Consider the following 27368-nt stretch of genomic DNA (forward strand, 5'->3'; position numbering starts at 1 on the left):
TGAGCGAGAACACCGACATTGGTTCGTCTATCCTGCCAATGGATTTGCAAGATCTTGCGGAGGCAGCGCTGGTGGTACTTCTCCAGTGTTTTGAGGTGTCTGCAGCATATAGTGCACGTATATCAGCCATATAGGAAGGCAGGTATCACTACTGCCCTGTAGACCATAAGTTTGGTGCCGAATTTGAGGTCCTGGTCTTCAAACACACTCTTCCTCAGGCGACCGAAAGCTGCGCTGGTGCACTGAAGGTGATGTTGGACCTCGTTGTCAATGTCTGCTCTTGCTGACAGTAGGGCTCCTGAGGTATGGAAAATGATCCATTTTGTCCAAGGCCTTGTCGTGGATTTTGTTAATCGGGGGGCAGTGCTGTGTGGCAGGGTCAGGTTAGTGGAAGACCTTTGTCTTACGGATGTAAATTTCCTGATCACTCGACCAGGAAATATCAAGACTGGTTTGACGAGAATGACTAGGAACTAATTAGCCACAAGCGCAAGGCATTTCTGAGCAACCCAACTCGAGACCAAGAAAGCAGCTCTACAGACGGCTAAAGGCCGAGGTCCAACAAAAAACCCGTGACCTAAAGAACAGATGGTGGGTAAAGCACAGGAGATCCAGCAGTTAATTTTATATACCTCAATCATGTCTCCCCTCGGCCTCCTCTGTTCATATATATATAAAGCTGCTGCCACTGTGTAACGTAATGTTGGGTGGATTTTCAGGGTGGTGATGAGGTGGAAGCCTATCAGATCGAATGCCAGAAGTCGGGAATGTGGAGTAGCAGTATTCCCACCTGTAAAGGTAAGAAATGAGCACATGTGCGTTACTATAAACACCTTCAAACAGGACTTCCAAATATGAAGCAATGCCAATCCTTTCATGTTCTACCAAGGGATGCTCTGACATATTTTCAAGGCAGTCAGAGTTTTAGAATCATAGAATGGTTACAGCACAGAAGGAGGTAATTCGGCCCATCGAGCCCGTGCCGGCTCTCTGCAAGAGCACTTGAGCCAGTCCCACTCCCCTGTCCTTTGCTCGCAGTCCTGCCATTTTTTCCCTTCGGATGTTTCAGGTCCAACTCCCTTTTGAAAAGCACGACGGAGTCTGCCTCCAGCACCCTTTCAGGCAGTGCATTCCAAATTATAACCACTCGCTGCGTAAAAAGGTTTTTCCTCATGTCGCCTTTGGTTCTTTTGCCAATCACCTTAAATCTGTGTCCTCTGGTTCTCGACCCTTCTGCCAATGGGAACAGTTTCTCTCTATCTACTCTGTCCAGACCCCTCGTGATTTTGAACACCTATAAGAACATAAGAAATAGGAACAGGAGTAGGCCAAGTGGCCCCTCGAGCCTGCTCCGCCTTTCAATAAGATTATGGCTGATCTGATCATGGACTCAGCTCCATTTCCCCGCCCGCTCCCCATAACCCCTTATCCCCTTATCGTTTAAGAAACTGTCTATTTCTGTCTTAAATATATTCAATGTCCCTGCTTCCACAGCTCTCTGAGGCAGCGAATTCCACAGATTTACAACCCTCAGAGAAGAAATTTCTCCTCATCTCTGTTTTAAATGGGCGGCCCCTTATTCTAAGATCATGCCCTCTAGTTCTTGTCTCCCCCATCAGTGGAAACATCCTCGCTGCATCCACCTTGTCAAGCCCCCTCATAATCTTATACGTTTCGAGAAGATCACCTCTCATATTCTTCTGAATTCTAATGAGTAGAGGCCCAACCTACTCAACCTTTCCTCATAAGTCAACCCCTTCATCCCCGGAATTAACCTAGTGAACCTTCTCTGAACTGTCTCCAAAGCAAGTATATCCTTTCGTAAGTATGGAAACCAAAACTGTACGCAGTATTCCAGGTGTGGCCTCACCAATACCTTATATAGCTGTAGTAAGTCTTCCCTGCTTTTATACTCCATCCCCTTTGCAATAAAAGCCAAGATACCATTGGCCTTCCTGATCACTTGCTGTACCTGCATACTATCCTTTTGTGTTTCATGCACAAGTCCCGCTGTACTGCGGCACTTTGCAATCTTTCTCCATTTAAATAATAACTTGCTCTTTGATTTTTTTCTGCCAAAGTGCATGACTTCACACTTTCCAACATTATACTCCATCTGCCAAATTTTTGCCCACTCACTTAACCTGTCTATGTCCTTTTGCAGATTTTTTGTGTCCTCCTCACACATTGCTTTTCCTCCCATCTTTGTATCATCAGCAAACTTGGCTACATTACACTCAGTCCCTTCTTCCAAGTCGTTAATATAAATTGTAAATAGTTGGGGTCCCAGCACTGATCCCTGCGGCACTAGTTACTGGTTGCCAACCAGAGAATGAACCATTTATCCCGACTCTCTGTTCTCTGTTAGTTAGCCAATCCTCTATCCATGCTAATATATTACCCCCAACCCCGTAAACTTTTATCTTGTACAGTAACCTTTTATGTGGCACCTTGTCAAATGCCTTCTGGAAGTCCAAATACACCACATCCACTGGTTCCCCTTTATCCACCCTGTTCGTTACATCCTCAAAGAACTCCAGCAAATTTGTCAAACATGACTTCCCCTTCATAAATCCATGCTGACTCTGCCTGATCGAATTTTGCTTTTCCAAATGTCCTGCTACTGCTTCTTTAATAATGGACTCCAACATTTTCCCAACCACAGATGTTAGGCTAATTGGTCTGTAGTTTCCTGCTTTTTGTCTGCCTCCTTTTTTAAATAGGGGTGTTACATTTGCAGTTTTCCAATCTGCTGGAACCTCCCCAGAATCCAGGGAATTTTGGTAAATTACAACCAATGCATCCACAATCCCTGCCGCTACTTCTCTTAAGACCCTAGGATGCAAGCCATCAGGTCCAGGGGATTTATCTGCCTTTAGTCTCATTATCTTACTGAGTACCACCTCCTTAGTGACTGTGTTAAGTTCCTCCCCCTCCTATAGCCCTAGACTATCCACTGTCGGAATATTGTTAGTGTCCTCTATCGTAAAGACTCCTCTCGACCTTCTCTGCTCCAAGGAGAACAACCTCAGCTTCTCCAGTCTATCCACGTAACTGATGTCCCTCATCCCTGGACCCATTCTCGTAAATGTTTTCTGCACCCTCTCTAAGGCCTTCACATCCTTCCTAAAGTGCAGTGCCCAGATGTGGACACAATACTCCAGTTATGGCCAAAAAAGTGTTTTATAAACTTTCAACATAACTTCTCTGCTTTTGTACTCTGTGCCTCTATATATGAAGCCCAGGATCCCGTATGCATTTTAAACCACTTTCTCAACTTGCTCTACCAATGATTGGTGCACATATACCCCAAGTCTCCCTGTTCATGCACTCCCTTTAGAATTGTACCATTTAGTTTATATTTCCTCTCCTTGATCTTCCTACAAAAATGTATTACTTCGTAGTTTTCTGCTTTAAACTTCATCTAAACTTAATTCAACCTTCTTGAAGTCTATCACTCTCCTCACTGTTCACTATACTTCAAAGTTTTGTGTCATCTAATTTTGAAATTGTGCCCTGCGCATCCAAATCTAAGTCATTAATATATATCAAGACAAGCAGTGGTCCTAGTACCGACCCCTGGGGAACACCACTGTATACCTTCCTCTAGTCCGAAAAACAACCGTTCACCACTACTCTCTGTTTCCTGTCACTTAGCCAATTTCGTATCCATGCTGCCATTGTCCCTTTTATTCCATGGGCTTCAACTTTGCTGGTAAGCCTGTTATGTGGCACTTTATCAAATGCCTTTTGGAAATCTATGTACACCACATCAACCACATTGCCCTCATCAACCCTCTCTGTTACCTCATCAAAAAATTCAATCAAGTTAGTTAAGCACAATTGGCCTTTAACAAATCCATGCTGGCTTTCCTTAATTAATCCACACTTGTCCAAGTGACTGTTAATTTTGTCCTGGATTATTGTTTCTAAAAGTCCTCTGACACCATCCCCGTTTCCAAGGGGGATTGGAAGATTGTGGTCAGTACCTCTGCAATTTCCACCTTTACTTCCCTCAGCATCCAAGGATGCATCCTATCCGGTCCTGGTGACTTATCTACTTTAAGTACAGCCAGCCTTTCTAGTATCTCCTCTTTATCAATTTTTATCCCATCCAGTATCTCCTCTTTCATTATATCTATGGCAGCATCCTCTTCCTTGGTGAAGAAAGATGCAAAGTACTCATTTAGTGCCTCAGCCATACCCTCTGCCTCCATTTTGGTCCCTAATCGGCCCCACCCCTCCTCTTATTACCCATTTACTATTTATATGCCGATAGTAAACTTTAGATTCCCTTTTATGTTAGCTGCCAATCAATTCTCATACTCTCTCTTTGCCCCTCTTATTTCTTTTTTCGCTTCCCCTCTGAACTTTCTATATTCAGCCTGGTTCTCACACATTCTCAACCTGACATCTGTCATACATCCTCTTTTTCTGCTTCATCTTACTCTCTATCTCTTTCGTCATCCAGGGAGCTCTGGCTTGCCCTACCTTTCCCCCTCGTGGGAATGGAACTCACCTGTACCCGAACCATCTCCTCTTTAAAGGCAGCCCATTGTTCCATTGCAGTTTTGCCTGCCAAGTTTTATCTTCATGCGATCATTTCTTCATAAAAATTCCTGACCTGTGAAGAGCAGAGTGACTCAATGTGCAGTGACGGGCTGAGAGTCAGGGATTGAATCGGGATTTGCTCCAGTCTGTGAGGTGCGAGATTGTGAACCAGGATCAAATTGTTCAGGAAAGTACTTCAATAATTTATATCGACACCCTTCAGCCTCATTCTTACTGTGATTGTTCCTGGAGTTGACCTCATTAGCCACATGCTGAGGGAGAATGAGACAAGGAAATTCAGAGAGAATACTCAATAAAATCAGAAAATGTTGTAAACACACAGCACACTTGCCAGATTGGAAAAGCCGATTTTCGGCGCATGTGCATTGCGAGGTTTCGCAGGGTCCGTACACAATCTGTATGGACCCGGCGAGGCAGGAATTTTAGCCCCTATATGATAAGAGTTTTAGATTGAGTTTGAGAGTGATTTCGTTAAATCTGAAACTGGGAGGTCCCGCGCAGTAAATTTAAAGGGAGCGGACGAGGGAGAGGGAGTACGGTGGATGGTGTGCAGGGGGACGGGTGCAGGGAAAGGGGTGTAGGGATAGTGGATGCGTGAGGGGATGCTGAGAGTGGGGCTTAAGGAGGGGTTGCAAGGAATGGGGGTGTGGGGTTCAGGGGGAATGTGATGCAAAGGAGGGGGAGTGAGTGCTGGGAGTGGGGAGGAGGGATTGCAGAGCAGTGGGGGTTTGCAGGGAGAGTGCAGGGAGAGGGGGAGCGAGGAGCGGGTGCAGGGAGGGGGGAGCGAGGAGGGTGTGCAGGGAGAGGGTGCAGGGAGGGGGGGAGCGAGGAGGGGGTGCTGGGGGGTGGTGAGGAGGGGTTGCAGGGAGAGGGAGAGCAAGGAGGGAGTGTTGGGGCGAGCGAGGAGGGGGTGCTGGGAGATGGAGAGCGAGGAGGGGGCTGCTGGGAGGGGAGGAGCGAGGAGGGGGTGCTGGGAGGGGAGGAGCGAGGAGGGGGTGCTGAGGGTGGCGAGGAGGGGATGCAGGGAGAGGGGGAGCGAGGAGGGGGTGCTGGGAGGGGGGGAGCGAGGAGGGGGTGCTGGGAGGAGGGGGAGCAGGGAGTGCGGAGGGGATGCTGGGAGTGGAGGGGTGGAGGTCCGGGGGGAGGGGGTGGAGATTTGAAGGACTGTCCATACGGTTATCAATAAGCTGAATTTTACATTGGTGAAGAATGAGTGAAGGGGCGCTGTGATTATTTGAAGTGGAGCACATGTATTTATTGCAGTATTTCTATTCGATCAGTTATAGACTGTGGGTCACCGCGAAACTTGGACGACGGATTTGTCACATTCCACTCAACAGACAACCTCACGCTGTTTGGGAGTCAGATTGAATATTCGTGTCTTGCCTTATTTTATCGGATGGAGTCGGAAATGAACAGTGAGTGGCTCCAGGTGGACCCGCCCGGGAGTGTGGAGAGAGGGCCCGGGGATGTGGGGGCTGGGGGGCCGGTGTGGGGAGGGGGGGGGCAATGCCTGACCCCAGGGCGGGTGGGATATTAAATGGTGAGGGGAAAGTGGTGTTAGATTGGGTTGGATATAAGCCCCTTTATCCGAAATGTGATTGAGCAAATTAGAATGTCTATAAATGCGAAGTTTTGGCCTTTCAATCAGAACCTTATTTCTATAATCCTGATCCTGTACCACTTTTTACCTTTTTTCTGTTAACTGGATGAATCTGTTGTTTGCCAGGTACGTACACCTGTATGGAGAATGGTTTCTGGGTCAACGATGAGCTTGGGACTGATCTCCCCACCTGTTGGCCAGGTAAGGCCTCATGACAGGAAGAAGGCAGATTTTGGCACGGGGTATTTTCCTGGTCTGGGTTTACTTTCTGTCGCTGCTCTAAGTGTTGCCCAGAGGCTGCACTGTGACAGGGTAATGGTGAACTGACAACCTGTGAGATATTCAACATTGTATGAGTCTTGAGTACGGCCCCTGATCAGACAACTGGATTCGCCACAGGAATCCGCAGGGATCTGAATAAAGCAATTGGAAACCCTATTGCAAAATAATATAAAATCTTCACACTCCGGAGGTGAGCAGGCTGTTAAAAAGCACTTGGGACACTTGGTTTTGAAAACTGAAACATAAAGTACAAAAGCAACGAAGTTATGCTAAATCACTGGTTAGACGCTAACTGCTTCCTGCTCCTGATCACTGCCTAGTGATCCCTGGGTTAGAGAGAGGGGAAATCAGCCCGGGTTCCTGCTCCTGATCACTGCCCAGTGACCCCTGGGTTAGAGAGAGGGGAAATCAGCCAGGGTTCCTGCTCCTGATCACTGTCCAGTGTCCCCTGGGTTAGAGAGAGGGGGAAATCAGCCAGGGTTCCTGCTCCTGATCACTGCCCAGTGACCCCTGGGTTAGAGAGAGGGGAAATCAGCCAGGGTTCCTGCTCCTGATCACTGTCCAGTGACCCCTGGGTTAGAGAGAGGGGAAATCAGCCAGGGTTCCTGCTCCTGATCACTGTCCAGTGACTCCTGGGTTAGAGAGAGAGGGAAAATCAGCCAGGGTTCCTGTTCCTGATCACTGCCCAGTGACCCCTGGGTAAGAGAGAGAGGGGAAATCAGCCAGGGTTCCTGTTCCTGATCATTGCGCAGTGACCCTGGGTTAGAGAGAGGGGAAATCAGCCAGTGTTCCTCTTCCTGATCAATGTCCAGCGACCCCTGGGTTAGAGAAAGGGGGAAATCAGCCAGGGTTCCTGCTCCTGATCACTGTCCAGTGACCCCTGGGTTAGAGAAAGGGGGAAATCAGCCAGGGTTCCTGCTCCTGAGCAATGCCCAGTGATCCCTGGGTTACAGAGAGGGGAAACTCCAAGCCAATTGGGGAACAAAATTTGGCAAAATTCCTCTCCGACCCATCCAAGTGATCGAAATTAGTCCAGGAGATCACACTGGCTGTATTAGATACCATATTGTACTTACCATCGTATCTGCACCAGCCAACAAGAGGTTATCCAGTCTAATTCCACTTACCAGCTCTAGGTCCGTAACCCTGCAGGTTACGGCACTTCAAGTGCACATCCAAGCACCTTTTAAATGTGGTGAGGGTTTCTGCCTCCACCACCCTTCCAGGCAGTGACTTCCAAACCCCCATAACCCTCTGTGTGAAGAAGCTTCCCCTCAAATCACCTCTGAACCTTCCACCAACCATCTTAAACCTATGCCTCCTCGTAATTGGCCCCTCCACCAAGGGAAATAGACCCTTGCTATCCACTATATCCAAGCCCCTAAAAATTTTATACACCTCAATGAGGTCTCCCCCTCAGCCTCCTCCTCAGCCTCCTCTGTTCCAAGGAGAACAAACCCAGCCTATCCAATCTTTCCTCATAGCTAAGCTTCTCCATTCCAGCCAGCATCTTCGTAAATCTCCTCTGCACCCTCTCCAGTGCAATCACGTCCTTCCTATAATACGGCGACCAGAACTGCACGGAGTATTCCAGCTATGGCCTAACCAGAGTATTATACAATTTAAGCATAACCTCCCTGCTCTTGTATTCTATTTGCCAGGATGTCAGGAGAGAGGTGTTCATTGCAACAATGAACTCTCACTCTTGGAGCAAGGGCATATCAGCCCGTAGCTGCTGTTTGGAGGCAGTGTGTTGGCCCCTCGAAATAGCAGCATGGACCCACCCAACACAGCTCCATACCCCGCCTGCTACGCACCCACTCGGGAATTCCTTAGAGCAGCATCGGGGGCAATAGGGAAGGGGGCAGTGGGGGTCTTTGGGGAAAGGGGCATTGGTGGGCGGTGCGGAAGGGGGCAGTGGGGGTCTTTGGGAAAAGGGTCATTGGTGGGCAGTGGGGAAGAAGGCATCTCACTTAATCTGTCAAAGTCACTTTGCAACTTTCTGTTCCCATCAGGACTAATCATAACTTGGTGTCATCTGCAAACTTTGATATACAACTCTCTTTTTTTCATCCAAATCATTAATAAATATGGCCTGAGACCAGTGTCCTGGTGAATCGAATAACTAGGGTGGTTGACAGGGCTAGAAACTAATGAAGGAGGGCTGGTGGGAGGGTTCGGGAAAGGGTAAATTCAAAAGCAGCAAGAGAAATGTTAAGGCTCTAGAGCAGAGCAGTGATGTGGGTAAAACTAAGCAGAGTGGGTCAGGAAGGGACAGAGTGCTTCACAAAGGTAATCAGTGACAAATAGAAAAATGTTAAAGCTAAAGGCACTACAGGATATATCTGAATGCGTGAAGTATTCGCAACAAAATAGATGAATTAATAGCACAGATAGAAATTAATAGGTTTGATCAATAGCCATTACGGAGATGTGGTTGCAAAGTGACCAAGGTTGGGAACTAATTATTCCAGGATATTTAACTTTTAGAAGAGATAGGCAAAATGGAAAAGGAGGAGGGGTAGCCCTGACGATAAAGGATGGGATAAAGACAGTAGAGAGAAAGGATCTTAGCTTGGAAAATCAAGATGTAGAATCACTTTGGGTAGCGCAAAAAAAAACAAGGGGCAGAAAACACTGTTGGGAATAATCTGTAGGCCCCCAAACCATAGTTGTAATGTAGGGCACAGTATAAATCAGGAAATTAAAGGTGCATGCAACAAGGGTAATAGAGTAATCATAGGGGACTTTAATCTTCATATAGACTGGGCAAACTAAATTTGCAATAATAGTGTGGAGGACGAGTTCATGGAATGTAATATATTCAAGATCGTTTTCTAGATCAGTATGTTGAGGAATCAACTAGAGAACAGGCTATTTTCGATCTACTATTGTGCAATGGGAAAGGGTTAATTAATCACTTTGTAGTAAAGGAGCCTGTGGGGAAGAGTGATCATAATATGATAAACTCAACATGAAATTCTGAGAGTGATTTAGTTAAGTCTGAAAGTAGGGTCTTAAATCTGAACAAAGCAAACTATGTAGGTATGAGAGGTGAGTTGCCTAAGGTAGGTTGGGAAACTAGATTGAAATAGATGACCATAGACAAGAATGGCAAACATTTAATGAAATAATTCATAATTCACAACGAATATACATTTCCTTAAGGATTAAAAACCCCACAGGAAAAATGGCCCAAACGTGGCTTACAAGCAAAGTTAAGGATAGTATTAGATTAAAAGAAGAGACTTATAAGATTACAGAAATAGTAAGTAGGAAGATTGGGAGAGTTTTAGGATTTTGCAAAGGATGGTCAAGAAATTGATACAGAGAGAAAATAGAATGAGATTAAACTAGCAAGAGACAAAAACAGATTGTAAGAGCTCCTATAGGTATATAAAAAGGAAGAAATTAATGAAAGTAAATGTTAGTCCCTCACAGGCAGAGATGGGAGAAACTATAATGGGGAATAAGGAAATGGCAGAGACATTAAACAAACACTTCTATCTGTCTTCACGGAAGAAGGCATTCCGGAAATAATGGGGAACCAAGGGTCTAGTGAGAATGAGGAACTTAAAGAAATTAGTATTAATAAAAAAAATTGTACTGGAAAAATTAATGGGACTGAAAGCCGATAAATCCCCCAGACCTGATGGCCTACATTATAGATGATGTAGTCCCTAGATTCTGGAATGGTCCCACTGTTGAAGAAAGGAGGGAGTGAGAAAACTGTAAAATATAGACCAGTTAGCCTGACATCAGTAGGAGGGAAAGTAGTAGATTCTATTAGGGACGTGGTAACAGGGCACTTAGAAAATCAGAATATGATTGGGCAGAGTCATCACGGATTTGTGAAAGGGAAATCATGTTTGACAAATCTGTTAAGAGTTTTGTGAAGATGTAACTAATAGGATGGTTAAGGGGGAACTAGTGGATGTAGTATTTGGATTTTCAAAAAGCATTCGATAAAAGGTTACTGCACAAAGTAAGGCCCCATGGGATTGGGGGTAATATATTAGCATGAATTGAGGATTGGTTAACGGACAGAAATCAGAGAATAGGATTAATTGGGTAATTTTTGGGTTGGCAGGCTGTAACTAGTAGGTTACTGCAAGGATCGGTGCTTGGGCCTCAGCTATTTACAATTAAATGACTTGGATGAGGGGACTGAGTGTAATGTATCTAAGTTTGCTGACATTACAAAGCTAGATGGGAAAGTAAGCTGTGAGGAGGACACAAAGAGGCTGTAGAGAGATATAGACTGAGTGGGCAAGAACATGGCAAATGGAATATAACATGGAGAAATGTATCCACTTTGGTAAGAAAAATAGAAAAACAGAATATTTTTTAAAAGGTGAGTTACTGGGAAATGTTGGTGTTCAGAGGGACCTGGGTGTCCTTGTACACAAATCACTGAAAGTTAACATGCAGGACAAGCAATTAGGAAAGCAAATGTCATGTTGGGCTTTATTCCAAAGGGATTGGAATACAAAAATAAAGAAGTCTTACTGCAATTATATCGGGCCCTGATGAGACCACACTTGGAGTATTATGTACAGTTTTGGTCTCCTTGCCTGAGGAAGGATATACTTGCCTTAGGGGAGTGCAACGAAGGTTTGCCAGACTGATTCCTGAGATGCTGAGAAATGTAGAGGAACAGAGAGACCTTGGAGGGCAGGTCCACAGATCTCTGAAGTTAGCAGGACAAGTCGATAAGGTGATTAAGAAGGCATACGGGATGCTTTCCTTCATTAGTCGAGGCATGGAATACAAGAGCTTGAACTGTATAAAACACTAGTTAGGCCACAGCTAGAGTACTGCGTGCAGTTCTGGTCACCACATTACAGGAAAAATGTGATCTGGGGACATGCGGGAGATAGACTGAAACTTCCACGGAATGATTGAGAAAGTTCCACAGCTGGAAGGAAACAGGGATTGTGGACTGAGGAACAACAGCAGGTGAACCAGCACAGGATTGTGAGAGCACCAACCAGTGAGCCCCTTCCGATTGAAAGTGCTTCAATAGATCGACTGGGGAGAAGGAATATTAGGATACAGAAAGGATACAGAGGAGATTTACGAGGATGTTGCCAGGACTGGAGAATTTTAGCTATGAGGAAAGATTGGATAAGCTGAGGTTATTTTCTTTGGATCAGAAGAGGCTAAGGGGAGATTTATTGAGGTATATAAAATTATGAGGGGCCTAGATAGAGTGGATAGGAAAGACCTATTTCCTTTAGCAGCGGGGTCAACAACCAGAGGACATAGATTTAAAGTAATTGGTAGAAAGCTAGAAGGGATTTGAGATGAATTTTTTTCATGCAGAGGATGGAGGGGGTCTGGAACTCACTGCCTGAAAGGGTGGTAGAAGCAGAAACCCTCATCGCATTTAAAAAGTACTTGGATTTGCTACAGATCAAGAGCTGGAGAGTGGGATTAGGCTGGATAGCTCTTTTTCAACTGGCGCAGACACAATGGGCCGAATACTCTCCTTCTGTGCTGTAAATCTCTATGATTCTATGAGAGGATTATCCTATGAGGAGAGATTAAGTAATCTAGGCCTGTACTCTCTAAGAATTTAGAAGAATGAGAGGTGATCTCATTGAAACATATAAAATTCTTAAATATATTTCTGATTTCCAGCATCTGCAGTATTTTGCTTTTATATAAAACTCTTAAGGGGCTTGACATGGTAGATGCTGGGACCCCTTGCTTGGGGAGTCTAGAACTAGGAGTCACAGTCTCAGAATAAAGGATCATCCATTTAGGACACAGGTGAAGAGATTTCTTCACTCAGAGGGTGGTGAATCTTTGCAATTCTCTGCCTCAGAGGGCTGTGGAGGCTTAGTCGTTGAGTATAGTCAAGACAGAGAGCAATAGATTTTTGGATACTAAGAGATTCAAGGGATATGGGGATAGGGCGGAAAAGTGGAGTTGAGGTAGAAGATCAGCCATGATCTTATGGAATGGCGAGCAGGCTCGAGGGGCTGAATGACCCACACTTCCTCCTATTTCTTATGTTCTTTTGTGCTTATGGTGGAAAGTTGAGGCCCCAGAACAGATCCCTGGGGAGCACCATTCGTCACATCCCACCAATCTGAGTATGTGCCCTTTATCTCCACTCTATCTTTTCACCCAGAGGGTGGTGGGGATCTGGAACTCACTGTCTGAAAGGGTGGCAGAGGCAGAAACCTTCATAGCATTTAAAAAGTACTCTGTCTCCCACCTCTCTACCAATGTCCAAACCAAGTCACCAAGCTACCTCCAATTTCATGCTTTTTATTTTTGCTAATAATCTCTTGTGTGGAACCTTATCGAATGCTTTCTGGCAGTCCATATAAGGCAACATCCATTCACACTCGCCTATCCATCAGTTACTCCTCAAAAAATTCAAGTGGATTAGTCAGACATGTAGTGGGTATATGGGTCTGAATGAATGGTGCATGTACACTAGATATGGGTATATGGGTCTGAATGAAAGGTGCATATACACTGGATATGGGTATTTGGGTCTAAATGAATGGTGCATGTACACTGGATATACACTGTAGCAGAGCGGAGCAGTTAAGCACAGCGGGAACCCAGTCAGTGCAGCAGGGCACATCGGGAGAGTGGATACAAAAACAACACAAGAACAAGGAGTGACGTCAGAGGAGAGCAGGTAGGTGATTGGTTGGTGAGTATTAAGGTTTTATTTTCTCTAAGCTAGGGCAGTGGTCTAAACCAAGAGCAGGAAACTATAACATACTTTATTAAATTAAAAACTAAACTAATTAATATAACCATAAATAATTGTTGAATAAAGATTTTAACTCATTAAATAAATAAAACAAGGTTAGACTAAGATATGGCAGGGCAGGTGGTGTGTCTGAACTGCAGTATGTGGGAGGTTGTGGACAATGAGACTGTCCCGAGCAAACACGTCTGTAGATGTCTCCGTCTCGAATCTCTCTGGCTCAGAGTCATTGAGCTGCAGTGCGAGTTGGAGACACTCCGACATATAAGGGAGGGGAGGAATTTCTGGACAATTTTATCCAGAATACAGTCACACCCCAGAGGAAAGCACAGGTTCAGGAAAGGGAGGGTGTGACTGTGAGGGAGCCGGATAGCGGGAATTTAGGAGAGGTTGAGAAGGAGTTCCCGCAGACACTGGTCCTGTCCAACAGGTATGATTTACTCGCTACCTGTGAGAAGAAGGAGAAAGACTGCAGGGAGGACAGGCACAATGCAGACCAGGCACCGTGGCTCATCAGGCTGTCCGGAGCGGGCGGAGCAGAATAGCAATGTGGTAGTGATAGAGGACTCTATAATTAGGGGGAGAGATAGCGTCCTCTGCAGCCAAGATCGAGAATCCCGAAGGGTGTGTTGCCTGCCCGGTCGGTGCCAGGGTAAGAGATATCTCAAGGCAGCTGGAGAGGAACTTGGAAAGGGAGGAGGGTAAATCCAGTGGTCCATGCTGGAACAAACAACATAAGTAGGAACAGGGAGGAGGTCCTGCTGAAAGTATATCAGGAATTAAGCTTTAAATTAAAAAGCAGGACCTCGAGGGTAATAATCTCTGGATTATCGCTTGAGCAATGTGCAAATTGGCATAGAAGCAGACAGATCAGGAGAATTAACACACTAAAGGGCTGGTGTGGGAAAGAGGGGTTCCTTTTCATGGGACATTGGCACCAGTTCTGGGACAGGAAGGAGCTGTACCGATGGAATGGGCTCCACCTGAACCAGGATGGGACCCGTGTCCGAGTGAAAAGGGTAAATAGGGAGGTGGCAAAGGCTTTAAACTGGTAAGATGGGGGGGGGAGGGATCTACAAGAAATGTAACCAGCCTAAATAATAAACAAAACAGGAAAAGAGAGCATAGGAAAGAATAAAGTAAGGGAGGATATTGATGGCAAAGAAATAAATAGAGTTATAGAACTGGAGTCTAAAAAGGTGATTCATCATAAAGTGAGAGGAAATTCTATTAAAAATGAGTTAAACTGTCTGCACAGTAATGCAGTGTCTGTAATAAAACAGGGGATCTGGAGGCAATCCTGAATTGCGAGGATCCAGACAAAGCAGGGATTACTGAGACATGACTACAGAAACACCAGGACTAGGAATTAAACATTGAAGGGTGTAACCTATTTGGAAAAGATAAAGAGGGAAAAAGGGGAGATGGAGTAGCTGTACTTATTAGGAATAACATAAAGGCAGTAGGACAAAGTGACGCAGCTATCAGCAAGACAAAAATAGAATCCATATGGATAGAGATAAAAGATAATAAAGGATCAATCACATTAATCGGGGTAGTCTACAGACCACCTAATAGTGGAAGGGGAGGTGGAGGAAGAAATATGCAGACAAATTAGAAAAATGAGTAAAAAACATAGGATCCAGGATTTGAACTATCCCAATATTAATTGGACAGAAGAGGTAAAGGGGATAAGGGAATGGAGTCCCCACAGTGTGTACAGGACACCTTTCTAACCCAATATGTAAAAAGCCCAACAAGGGAGGATTCACTATTGGATCCAGTAATGGGGAATGAACCAGAGCAGATAAGAATAGTAAAAGTAGGGGAACATCTAGGCAATAGTGACCATAACATAATACACTTTAAGATGATAATTGAGAAGAACATAAGTATGATGAAAACCAGGGTAACAGATTGGAGAAAAGCTGATTTTGAGGGACTGAGAATAGAACTTGGGAAAATAAAATGGGCAATAATATTGGCAAAAAACAACGTAGAACAGCAATGGGAAACATTTAAAATGGTGTTCGACAGGGTGCAGGAACAATATATTCCGCGAAAAGGAAAGAACAAACTAAACAGAGACACCATGGATGAATAAAGCTATAAGGGAACAATTGAGGGAAAGGAAAGAGGGATACATTAAGTACTTGGACAACAGGGGAGTGCATGTTAAGGGAGAATATGAATAGATGAGGAGAGAAGTAAGAAATTGCATCCATGCATTTTAAAAGAATCTAAGGAAGAGACAGCAGAGGCATTACTACACATATTTAATAATTCGTTAGAAAAAGGTGTAGTACCAGAGGACTGGCGGGTAGCTAACATAAAACCTATAGTTAAGAAGGGGGATAGAACATGTCCAGGGAATTATAGACTAGTCAGCTTAACATTTGTGGTAGGAAAAATAATGTAATCCTTACTAAACACCAACAACAACAAAAACTTGTATTTATATAGAGACATTAACGTCCCAAGGCGCTTCACAGGAGTATTATGAGACAAAAAATATGACACCGAGCCACATCAGGGGAAATGAGGGCGACCAAAAGCTTAGTCAAAGAGGTAGGTTTTAAGGAGTGTCTTGAAGGAGGAAAGAGAGGTAGAGAGGTTTAGGGCAGGGAGTTCCAGAGCTTAGGACCCAGGCAACAGAAGGCACGGCCACCAATGGTTAAGCAATTATAATCAGGGATGCTCAATAGGCTAGAATTGGAGGAGCGCAGACATCTTGGGGAGGGTGTGGGGCTTAAGGAGATTACAGAGATAGGGAAGGGCGAGGCCATGGAAAAGAAAAGACTTGCATTTATATAGTGCCATTTACGATCACCAGACATCTCAATGCGCTTTACAGCCAATGAAGTACCTTTTGCAAAGTAATTGCTGTTGTAATGTGGGAAACGCAGCAGCCAATTGGCACACAGCAAGCTCCCACAAACAACAATGTAATAATGACCAGATAATCTATTTTTGTTACGTTGATTGAGGGATAAATATTGGTCAGGACACCAGATACAACTCCCCTGCTCTTCTTCAAAATAATGCTATGGGATCTTATACATCCACCAGAGAGAGCAGACAGGGCCTCGGTTTAATGTCTCCATGTCTCTGAGCCATATAAGAGGGCAGGTATCACTACTGCCCTGTAGACCATAAGCTTGGTGCCAGAGTTGAGGTCCTGGTCTTCAAACACTCTTCCTCAGGTGACCAAAGACTGCGCTGGCACACTAGAGGCGATGTTGGACCTCATCATCGATGCCTGCCCTTGCTGATAGTCGGCTCCCAAGGTATGGAAAATGGTCCACGTTGTCCAAGGCGGCGCCATGGATTTTGATGACCATATACAGTAGACATCTGAAAGGGCTAGAGAAATACCATCAGCGCTGCCTCTGCAAGATCCTGCAAATCCATTGGGACAATAGATGCACCAACATCAGTGTTCTCGCTCAGGCCAAATCCCCAGCATCGAAGCACTGACCACATTCGACCAGCTTTGTTGGGAGGACCACATCGTCCACATGCCCGACACAAGACTCCCAAAACAAGCGCTCTACGCAAGCGAGCCCCAGGTGGGCAGAGGAAACGTTTCAAAGACACTCTCAAAACCTCCTTGATAAAGTGCAGCATCCCCACCAACACCTGGGAATCCCTGGGCTGAGACTGCCCTAAGTGGAGGAAGAGCATCCGGCTGGGTGCTGAGCACCTTGAGTCTCGTCACCGAGAGCATGCAGAAAACAAGCGCAGACAGCGGAAGGAGCGCGTGACAAACTAGAATCCACGCCCACTCTTTCCTTCAACCACTGTCTGTCCTACCTGTGACAGAGACTGTAATTCCCATATTGGACTGTTCAGTCATCTGAGAACTCACTTTTAGAGTGGAAGCAACCCTTCCTCGATTTCGAGGGATTACCTATGATGATAATTAAAGTCTCATCTGAAAGACGGCACCTCCAACAGTGCAGCACTCCCTCAGCACTGCATTGGAGTGTCAGCCGAGATTTATGTGCTCAAGTCTCTGCAGGGAATTGAAAACCAGGATGAGAATTTTGAAATTGAGGCGTTGCTTAACCGGAAGCCAATGTAGATAAGCGAGCATAGGGCTGATGGGCGAGCGGGACTTGGTGTCAGTTACTACACGGCCAGCCGAGTTTTGGATCACCTTTAATTTACGTAGGATAGAATGTGGGAGGCCAGCCAAGAGTGCATTGGAATAGTCAAGCCTAGAAGTAACAAAGGCATGGATGAGGTCTAGATGAGCAGTAGATGAACTGCGGCAGGGGTGGAGACGGGCGATGTTACAGAGGTGGAAATAGGCAGTCTTAGATATGCTGCAGAGTCATTTCAGGGTCAAATATGACACCAAGTTTGCGAACAGTCTGGTTCAGCCTCCAACAGGAGTTGCGGAGAGGGGTGGAGTCAGTGTCTAGGGAACTGAGTTAGTGGCGGGGACCAAAAACGATAGCTTCGATCTTCCTAATATTCAATTGGAGAAAATTTCTGCTCATCCAAGGAGGGGTAAAGAGAAGTGGTGGTGGTGTAGAACTGGATGTCAATGCATACGTGTGGAAACTGATGCTGTGTTTCCGGATGATGTCGCCAAGGGGCAACATGTAGATAAGAAATAGGAGGGGGCCAAGGATAGATCATTGGGGGACACCAAAGGTAACGATGCGGGGGCAGGAAGAGAAGCCATTGCAGGTGATTCTCTGGCTACGATTAGATAGATAAGAATGGCATCAGGTAAGTGCAGTCCCACCCAGCTGGATGACAGTGGAGAGGCGTTGGACAAGGATAGAGTGGTCAACCAGGTGGGAGATCACAGCTGCAGGTCCATACGCCAGCACAGCAGAAGCACTGTGTTGCAGCGGGCCAGGAGTGGGGAGGCCATTTGGCCCAGGATTGCAGCGGGCCAAGGCGTTCGGGCCCCTGGCAGCGTCCAGACTTCTCCCCAGTGGTATCCAGTCCTCCTTCGGAGACGACTGGGCCTCTACTTCCCCGCAAGTGCTCCAGGTGTGATCTAGCCAGGGCTTTGTACATTGTGGGAGTACATTCAGCATTCCGGGTCCCTTCAGCCAGCCAGCCCGGCCCAACGACACACTCCGGGTCCCTTCGGCCAGCCTGCCTGACCCAACGACACACTTTGCGTCCCTTCGGCCAGCCTGCCTGACCCAACGACACACTTTGCGTCCCTTTGGCCAGCTGGCTTGGCCCAACGACAGGCTGTACTTGCCCTAGGTCGCTAGTGGTGAACACTAACTTTTAAACAACTTGATTTACATTTTAGATATTTTTTTTATCAACTTTTAACCAATTCTTAATCTATTTATTAAACCTTCAACCAACCTGTGTAACGTTTTAAAATTTAAAAAAAATAATTTGGAAATACTTTTAAACTCTGAAACTTTTAAAACAACTTGGAAACCTTTGGGGAAATTTTTAACCTTGGAAACTTTCCAAAACATCCCTCGGAACCCCTGTGGACAGCTGACCTTCCTAATGGCTGCCCCCCAACCAAGCCTCGGGCCATCTACCATCAATGGTGCTACTTGGTGCCGAGCTTGCAGCCAACACCTCGTCATAGGCAATTAGGCTTATGGAGCTGTGCCTAGTCTCCAGTCGTCTTGGACCTCCCTTGCCACTGGACCAAGACCTTGCTCAGCTAAGCCCGTGTGGTTGGCGGTGTGCAGCAGCCACCCCACGTTAAAAGAACTCACGCACAGACATCTTACACTTTGCTAATATGAAGTTCGGGACCTGGAACGTCAGGACCCTCATGGACAATTCCAACAGCGACAGGCCGGAACGCTGCACTGCCATAGTTGCCCTTGAACTTAGATGCTTTGACGTTGACATCATGAGACCCGATGGGCAGGGAAAGGCTAGCTCAAGGAACATGGTGGAGGTTACACTTTTTTCTGGAAAGGAAAACCAGAGGAAGAACACCGCCTTCATGGAGTTGGCTTCACTGTCAAAAATGAACTGGTCGACCGCCTCAAAGACTCCCCCTGCGGGATTAATGAATGCTTCATGACTCTTCGCCTGACCCTATCCCGGAACCAATGCGCCACAGTCATCAGTGCGTACACCCCAACACTCGATGCAACGGATCAGGCTAAAGAGGGTTTTTATTCCAATCTCGAGACATCCCTGTCCTGCGTCCCCACGGGGGACAAATTGATCCTCCTAGATGACTTTAATTCCAGGGTCGGCAAAGACACAGCCCTCTGGCGAGGCATGATTGGCAGAGAGGAGGTAGGGAAAGCCAACTGCAGCGGTACCCTACTCCTGCCAAAATGTCTAGAACATGAACTCCTCATCATCAACACCCTGTTCCGCCAGAGGGACAAATACAAGGCATTGTGGCAACTCCCTCGCTCCAAACACTGGCACCTGCTCAACTATGTCATCGTCCAAGCCAGGGATCGCAAGGATGTGTGCATCACCCGTGCCATGACAAGAGCTGACGACTGCTGGACGGACCACCGCCTAATCCAATCCATCATCAATATAAACATAGCCCCAAAGCAGAGGGGACAGCAGAAGCAGTGCTACAAAAAAGTTAATGCCGAGGCACTTAAAGACCCAGCTAAGAGAGCCCTACACAGCCAGTGCCTCACAGCAAATCTGGCGTGCCTTGATGACCCTGAGATGCTGAATGCCCACAGCACTTGGTCTGCTCTCCAGGTCTCCATAACCATGCCTGTGAAGAGACACTTGGTTACTCAACCAGAAAACACCAGGACTGCTTTGATGAAAATGATCAGGAAATCCAAGAACTAATAGATCGTAAGCACAGAGTATTTCTGAGTCTCAAGCAACAACCCAACTTGGGAGCTGCAAAGCAATGTTACAGACGGCTGAGGTCCAACAAAAAACCCGGGACTAAAGAACAGGTGGTGGATGGAGAAAGCACAGGAGCTACAACAACTGGCCAACAGCCACGATATGCGAGGATTCTTCACTGCAGTCAAGGCCACCTACAGTTCAAACTCTCAAGGCCCCACTCCACTCTTGGCCAAGAATGGGGAAACACTCATCAAGGACACCGAAGCTGTCATGGCCCACTGGAAGGAGCACTTTGAAGACCTCCTCAATCAAGACTCTGTCCTTGACTCGAGTCTTCTCAACTCCATCCCACAGCATGCGACCCGCCATCACCTCAGTGAAACTCCAACGTTGTACGAGGTAGGCAAAGCTATAAAACAGCTCAAGAATAACAAGGCTACGGGTGCGGATGGAATTCCTGCTGTGGCGCTAAAGTATGGCGGAGAGGCGCTGTTGGCGCAGATAGATTACCTCATTTCTCTCATTTGGAGGGAGGAGAGCATGCAGGGAGAACTCAGAGATGTAGTGATCGTGACCATCTTTAAAAAGGGGGACAAGTCCGACCGCGGCAACTACAGGGGAATTTCCCTGCTATCAGCCACTGGGAAGGTTGTCGCTAGAGTTCTCCTTAACTGTCTTATAAAGTCCTTTGACACTCATCCATGAGGGCTTATGGAGCGTCCTCCTCTGTTTTGGACGCCCCCCCCCAAAGTTTGTCAACATCCTTCACCTGCTCCACGACAACATGTAGGCCGTGATCCTTACCAGCGGCAACCATTACAGATTCAATCCACATCCGGACCAGGGTCAAACAGGGCTGTGTCATCGCTCCAACCCTCTTCTCAATCTTCCTCGCTGCCATGCTCCACCTCACAGTCAACAAGCTCCCCGCTGGAGTGGAACTAAACTACAGAATCAGTGGGAAGCTGTTTAACCTACGCTGTCTCCAGGCCAGGTCCAAGATCACCCCAACCTCTGTCATTGAGCTGCAGTATGCGGATGACGCCTGCGTCTGCGCAAATTCTGAGGCTGAACTCCAGGATATAGTCGACATATTCACCGAGGCATATGAAAGCACGGGCTTTATGCTCGACATCCGTAAGACAAAGGTCCTCCACCAGCCTGTCCTCGCCGCACAGCACTGCCCCCAAGTCATCAAGATTCACGGCCCGGTCCTCGATATCGTGGACCACTTCCTATACCTCGGGAACCTTTTATCAACTAAGGCAGACATTGATGCGGAGATTCAACATCGCCTCCAGTGCAGCCTTTGGCCGCCTGAGGAAAAGAGTGTTTGAAGACCAGTCCCTCAAATCTACCACCAAGCTCATGGTCTGTAGGGCTGTAGTAATACCCGCCCTCCTGTATGGGTCAGAGGCATGGACAATGTACAGAAGACACTTCAAGTCGCTGGAGATTTATCACCAACGATGTCTCTGCAAGACCCTGTAAATCCCCTGGAAGGACAGGCGCACCAACATCAGTGTCTTCGCCCAGACTAACATCCCCAGCATTGAAGCACTGAGCACACTTGATCAGCTTCGTTGGACAGGCCACATAGTTCGCATGCCAGACACGAGACTCCCTAAGCAATTGCTCTATGCGGAGCTCCTTCATGGCAAATGAGCCAAAGGTGGGCAGCGGAAACGTTACAGGGACATCCTCAAAGCCTCCCTGGTAAAGTGCGACATCACCATTGACACCTGGGAGTCCCTGTCCGAAGACCATCCTTGGTGGAGAAAGTGCATCCGGGAGGACGTTGAGCTCTTCAAATCTCAACGCCGCAAGCGTGAAGTGGTCAGGCACAGGCAGCGGAAGGAGCGTGCAGCAAATCAGTCCCAACCCCCACTTCCCCCTACGAATGTCTGTTCCACCTGTGACAGGGTCTGTGGCTCTCGTGTTGGACTGTTCAGCCACGAAAGGACTCACTTTAGGAGTGGAAACAAGTCCTCCTCGATTCTGAGGGACTGCCTATGATGATGAGGGTCAACCGCTTCAAAGGTTGCAGACAAGTCAAGATAAATGTGAGTTATTACATTTTGGTAGAGAGAACACTTATTACTTGGAGGGTGAGAGTCTAGGTGAGGATCTCGGAACAAAGGGATCTCGGAGTATGAATACACATCACTAAAAGTTGCAACACAGGTTAGCAAGACCATTTAAAAAATAAAAGCAAACCAAGCACTAGAGTTTATTTCTAGAGGTATAGAATTAAAAAGTAGGGAAGTTATGCTCAACCTGTATCGAACTTTGGTTAGACCATACTTGGAGTGCTGCATTCAGTTCTGGTCGCCATATTATAAAAAGGATATAGAGGCACTGGAGAAGATGCAGGGAAGATTTAAAAGGATTATACCAGAAATGTGAGAAAATACATATCAGGAAAGGATAAACAGGCTGGGTCTCTTTTCCCTTGAAAAGAGAAGGCTGAGGGGTAACCTAATAGAGGTCTTTAAAATTATGAAAGGTTTTGATAGAGAGTGTTTCCACTTGAGGGGAAGAGCATAATTAGAGGTCATCAATATAAGATAGTCACCAAGCAATCCAATAGGAATTCAGAAGAAACTTCTTTAACCAGAGAGTGGTGAGAATGTTCAACCACAGGGAGTGGTTGAAGCGAATAGTATAGATGCATTTAAGGGGAAGCTAGACAAGCATCTGAGGGAGAAGGGAATAAAGGGTTATGCTGATAGGGTTAGAGTAGTTGCTGTATATAGTAACATCTAATTTAACATTTTGATTTAAAGCTAGAACGTTAAAACTGTAGTTAACAAAAGTTGTCTGCCAGTGGCAGTTAACTGTCAATTGTAAAGTGTGTCTTAAAAAGGTATTAATCGCAGAGAATAGGGGAGCTGAGTCAACACTTGTAAATTGGGTGTAGCTCTTAAAGGTATAAAAGTCAAACAGTTTTTCAGAGCAGAGTGGTCTTAAATGGAGTGCACCTAAACAGAATGGTTTATTTGGGAATTTGGAAAGAGTGGGAATTCGGGGAAGAAAATCTATTAACTAGAGGGATGGCAAGGCAGCTCAGTTCCGTGGATTGCACATCTTGTGGCATGTGAGAAGACCTGGACGCTTTGCGCAGCCTGGACGACCATGTGTGCAGGAGGTGTCTCCAACTGCAGCAACTTGAGCTCTGCATTTTGGAGCATGAGCGACGGCTGGAGTCACTGCGGTGCATCCACGAAACTGAAAATTTTGTGATAGCACATTTCAGGAGGTGGTTACCCCGCAGCTTAAGAATGTGCAGGCAGAGAGGAAGTGGGTGACCACCATACAGAAGAGGAGTACTATGCAGGTAGTGCAGGAGTCCCCTGAGTCCATCTTGCTCTCCAACTAGTATTCTGTTCTCAGTACTGGTGAGGGCAATGGTGCAGCCAGAGCCAAGTCCATGGCACAATGGGTGGCTCAGCTGCACAGGGGGGGAGGAAGAAGAATGGAAGAGCTATAGTGGTAGGGGATTCATTAGTCAGGGGAGCAGACAGGCGTTTCTGCGGCCGCAGACATGACTCCAGGATGGTATGTTGCCTCCCTGGTGCCAGGGTCAAGGATGACACCGAGCAGCTGCAGGGCATTCTGGGGGGAGAGAGTGAACAGCCAGAGGTCGTGATCCATATCGGTACCAGTGACATAGGTATAAAGAGGGATAAGGTCCTGCAGGCAGATTTTAGGGAGCATTGAGATTAAAAAACAGGACCTCAATGGTAGTAATTTCCGGATTATTGCCGGTGTCACATGCCACGTGCTAGTGGATGAAGTTCAACAATTGTATATCCCTGTCTGGAGTAAAAATAAAAAGGGGAAGGTAGCTCAACCGTGGCTAACAAGGGAAATTAGGGATAGTGTTAAATCCAAGGAAGAGGTATATAAATTGGCGAGAAAAAGCAGCAAACCTGAGGACTGGGAGAAATTTAGAATTCTGCAGGAGGTCAAAGGGTCTAATTAGGAGGGAGAAAATAAAGTATGAGAGGAAGCTTGCAGGGAACATAAAAAAATGACTGCAAAAGCTTCTATAGATATGTGAAGAGAAAAAGATTAGTGAAGATCAACATAGGTCCCTTGCAGTCAGAATCAGGTGAATTTATAATGGGGAACAAGGAAATGGCAGACCAATTGAATAAATACTTTGGATCTGTCTTCACTAAGGAAGACACAAATAACCTTCCGGAAATACTTGGGGTTCGATGGTGTAGCGAAAAAGAGGAACTGAAGAAAATCCTTATTAGTCAGGAAATTGTGTTAGGGAAATTGATGGGATTGAAGGCCGATAAATCCCCAGGACCTGATAGTCTGCATCCCAGAGTACTTAAGAGGTCCTAGAAATAGTGGATGCATTGGTGGTCATTTTCCAACATTCTATTGACACTGGATCAGTTCCTATGGACTGGAGGATAGCTAATGTAATGCCACTTTTTAAAAAAGGAGGGAGAGAGAAAACAGACAATTATAGACTGGTAAGCCTGACATCGGTAGTGGGGAAAATGTTAGAATCAGTTCTTAAAGATTAAAAAGTAGCGCATTTGGAAAGCAGTGACAGGATCGGTCCAAGTCAGCATGGATTTATGAAAGGGAAATCAAGCTTGACAAATCTAGAATTTTTTGAGGATGTAACTAGTAGAGTAGACAAGGGAGAACCAGTGGATGTGGTGTATTTGGACGTTCAAAAGGCATTTGACAAGATCCCACACAAGAGATTAGTGTGCAAAATTAAAGCACATGGTATTGGTGGTAATGTATTGACATGGATAGAGAACTGGTTGGCAGGCAGGAAGCAAAGAGTCGGAATAAAAGGGTCCTTTTCAGAATGGTAGGCAGTGACCAGTGGGGTGCCGCAGGGTTCAGTGATGGGACCCCAGCGATTTTCAATATACATCAATGATTTAGATGAAAGAATTGAATGCAATATCTCCAAGTTTGCAGATGACACTAAGCTGGGCGGTGGTGTGAGCTGTGAGGAGGATGCTAAGAGACTGCAGGGTGACTTAGACAGGTTAGGTGAGTGGGCAAATGCATGTCAGATGCAGTATAATGTGGATAAATGTGAGGTTATCCACTTTGGTGGCAAAAACAGGGAGACAGAATATTATCTGAATGGTGACAGATTAGGAAAAGGGAAGGTGCAACGAGACCTGGGTGTCTTGGTACATCAGTCATTGAAGTTTGGCATGCAGGTACAGCAGGCGGTGAAAAAGGCAAATGGCATGTTGGCCTTCATAGCTAGGGGATTTGAGTATAGGAGCAGGGAGGTCTTACTGCAGTTGTACAGAGCCTTGGTGAGGCCACACCTGGAATATTGTGTTCAGTTTTGGTCCCCTAATCTGAGGAAGGACGATCTTGCTATTGAGGGAGTGCAGCGAAGGTTCACCAGATTGATTCCCGGGATGGCAGGACTGACATATGAGGAGAGACTGGATCAACTGGGCTTGTATCCACTGGAGTTTAGAAGAATGAGAGGGGATCTCATAGAAACATATAAAATTCTGATGGGATTGGACAGATTAGAGGCAGAAAGAATGTGCCCGTTGCTGGGGAGTTCCAGAACCAGGGGTCACAGTCTAAGAATAAGGGGTAAACCATTTAGAACCGAGATGAGGAGAAACTTCTTCACTCAGAGAGTGGTTAACCTGTGGAATTCTCTACCGCAGAAAGTTGTTGAGGCCAGTTCGTTAGATATATTCAAAAGGGAGTTAGATGTGGCCCTTACGGCCAAAGGGATCAAGGGGTATGGAGAGAAAGCAGGAAAGGGGTACTGAGGTTAAATGATCAGCCATGATCTTATTGAATGGCGGTGCAGGCTCGAAGGACCGAGTTAACTGCTCCTGCACCTAATTTCTATGTTTATATGTCTATGTTTCTACAGAAATAGGATAGAGCAGATGAATACGTGGCTGGAGAGATGGTGCAGGAGGGAGGGATTTAGATTCTTGAGGCATTGGGACTGTTTCTGGGGGAGGTGGGACCTGTACAGGATTGCACCTCAACAGAGCTGGGACCAGTATCCTCGCGGCAGATTTTGCTAGTGCTGTTAGGGAGGGGTTAAACTAGCTTGGCAGGGGGATGGTAACTGGAGAGAAGCAAAGTTGGAATTAGGCAGCAGAGAAGCAGAAAGTAAATTTAGAAGACAGAGGAAACAAGGGTTGGAAAATAGACAACAAGGGAGTTTGGCATCACTAAATGGTATTTATTTCAATGCAAGGAGTATACAAAATAAGGCAGACGGGCTGAGAGCACCGATAGACACTTGGGAGTATGATATTATTGCTATTACTGAGACATGGCTGAAAGAAGGGCAGCTCAACATTCCTGGTTACAGGGTTTTCAGAAGGGATAGAGAGGGGGTTAAAAAAAGGATGGTGGGGAGGGTCGCAGTATTGATTAAAGAAACAATTACAGCTGTGAGAAGGGAGGATATGTTAGAGGGGTCATCAACTAAGCCATATGGATTGAATTGAAGAACAAAAAAGGGGCGATCACATTGCTGGGTGTGTACTGTAGACCCCCAAACAGTCAGAGGGAGGTAGAAGAACAAATATGTGGACAAATTGCTGCAAAGTGCAAGAACTGTAGGGCCCCAAGTTTTGGCTGTCCCGCAGAACGACGCACCTCCAAGAGGCCCGCCTATTTTGTAGAATTAAAAGCCGCCTAAAACTTACCTCGCAATTCTCCGTGTTTAGCAGGCCTGTTTAGCAGTCGGAGCGGCGCAGCTGGGGGCGGAGCTACAGCCCTGCACCATAAAGAGTGCCGTCAGCTGCGCACATGTGCAGTGGAGTCTGTGCGCGTGCGCAGTAGCTCCTGACCCTCCCAGCGCGTCCAGTCTCCGGGCGACCTTATCCCTGGCCAAAGGGACATCGTGATGTTCGCCGTCCCTATCCCAGGCCGAGTGGCCTGCCTGCCACACCTCGGGCCTCGCCTCGTCACCACTGCCCTTACCTTGAGGCCTCCTCGCCGGCCTGCCCGAACACCACCTCTGCGATGGGGCCGTCCAACCAGCTCTTTGGCGGGCCCCACCTGACCACCTCCCTGGCAGCGGAGCCCTCCCAAACCCTTCCCCGGTGGCGGCCCCGCCCGACCCCCTCCTCGGCGGCGGGGCCCGTCCGACCAGCTCTTCAGCGGGCCCCGCCCGACCCCCTTCTTGGCGGTGGGGCCTGCCCAAACATCTCCTCGGCGGCCGGGCCCACCCGAACTCCTCCCTGGTGGTGGGCCCCACCCGAACTCCTCCCTGGTGGTGGGCCCCACCCGAACACCTTGTTGGGGCCCGCCCGACCAGCTCTTCGGCAGGCAGAGCTGCGTGTGCTGTTGGAGGGCTATCGGTGCTCCCGAACGGATGGGTGCTGCAGTAATAATGTTTTA

General features: G+C 46.7%; 1 protein-coding gene across 1 annotated transcript in view; it reads left to right on the forward strand.

Moving 5' to 3' along the window:
• The window catches only part of LOC139266299 (mannan-binding lectin serine protease 1-like), a 172264-nt gene that overhangs the window by 58840 nt on the left and 86056 nt on the right, over positions 1-27368 (forward strand). Inside the window, exons 9-11 of the mRNA XM_070884122.1 lie at positions 720-798; positions 5853-5990; positions 6302-6376. Of these exons, the coding sequence (XP_070740223.1) occupies positions 720-798; positions 5853-5990; positions 6302-6376 (292 nt within the window). The remainder of the gene's footprint in view (positions 1-719; positions 799-5852; positions 5991-6301; positions 6377-27368) is intronic.

Source organism: Pristiophorus japonicus, chromosome 6, assembly GCF_044704955.1.
Source record: "Pristiophorus japonicus isolate sPriJap1 chromosome 6, sPriJap1.hap1, whole genome shotgun sequence".
Classification (NCBI taxonomy): Eukaryota; Metazoa; Chordata; class Chondrichthyes; family Pristiophoridae; genus Pristiophorus; species Pristiophorus japonicus.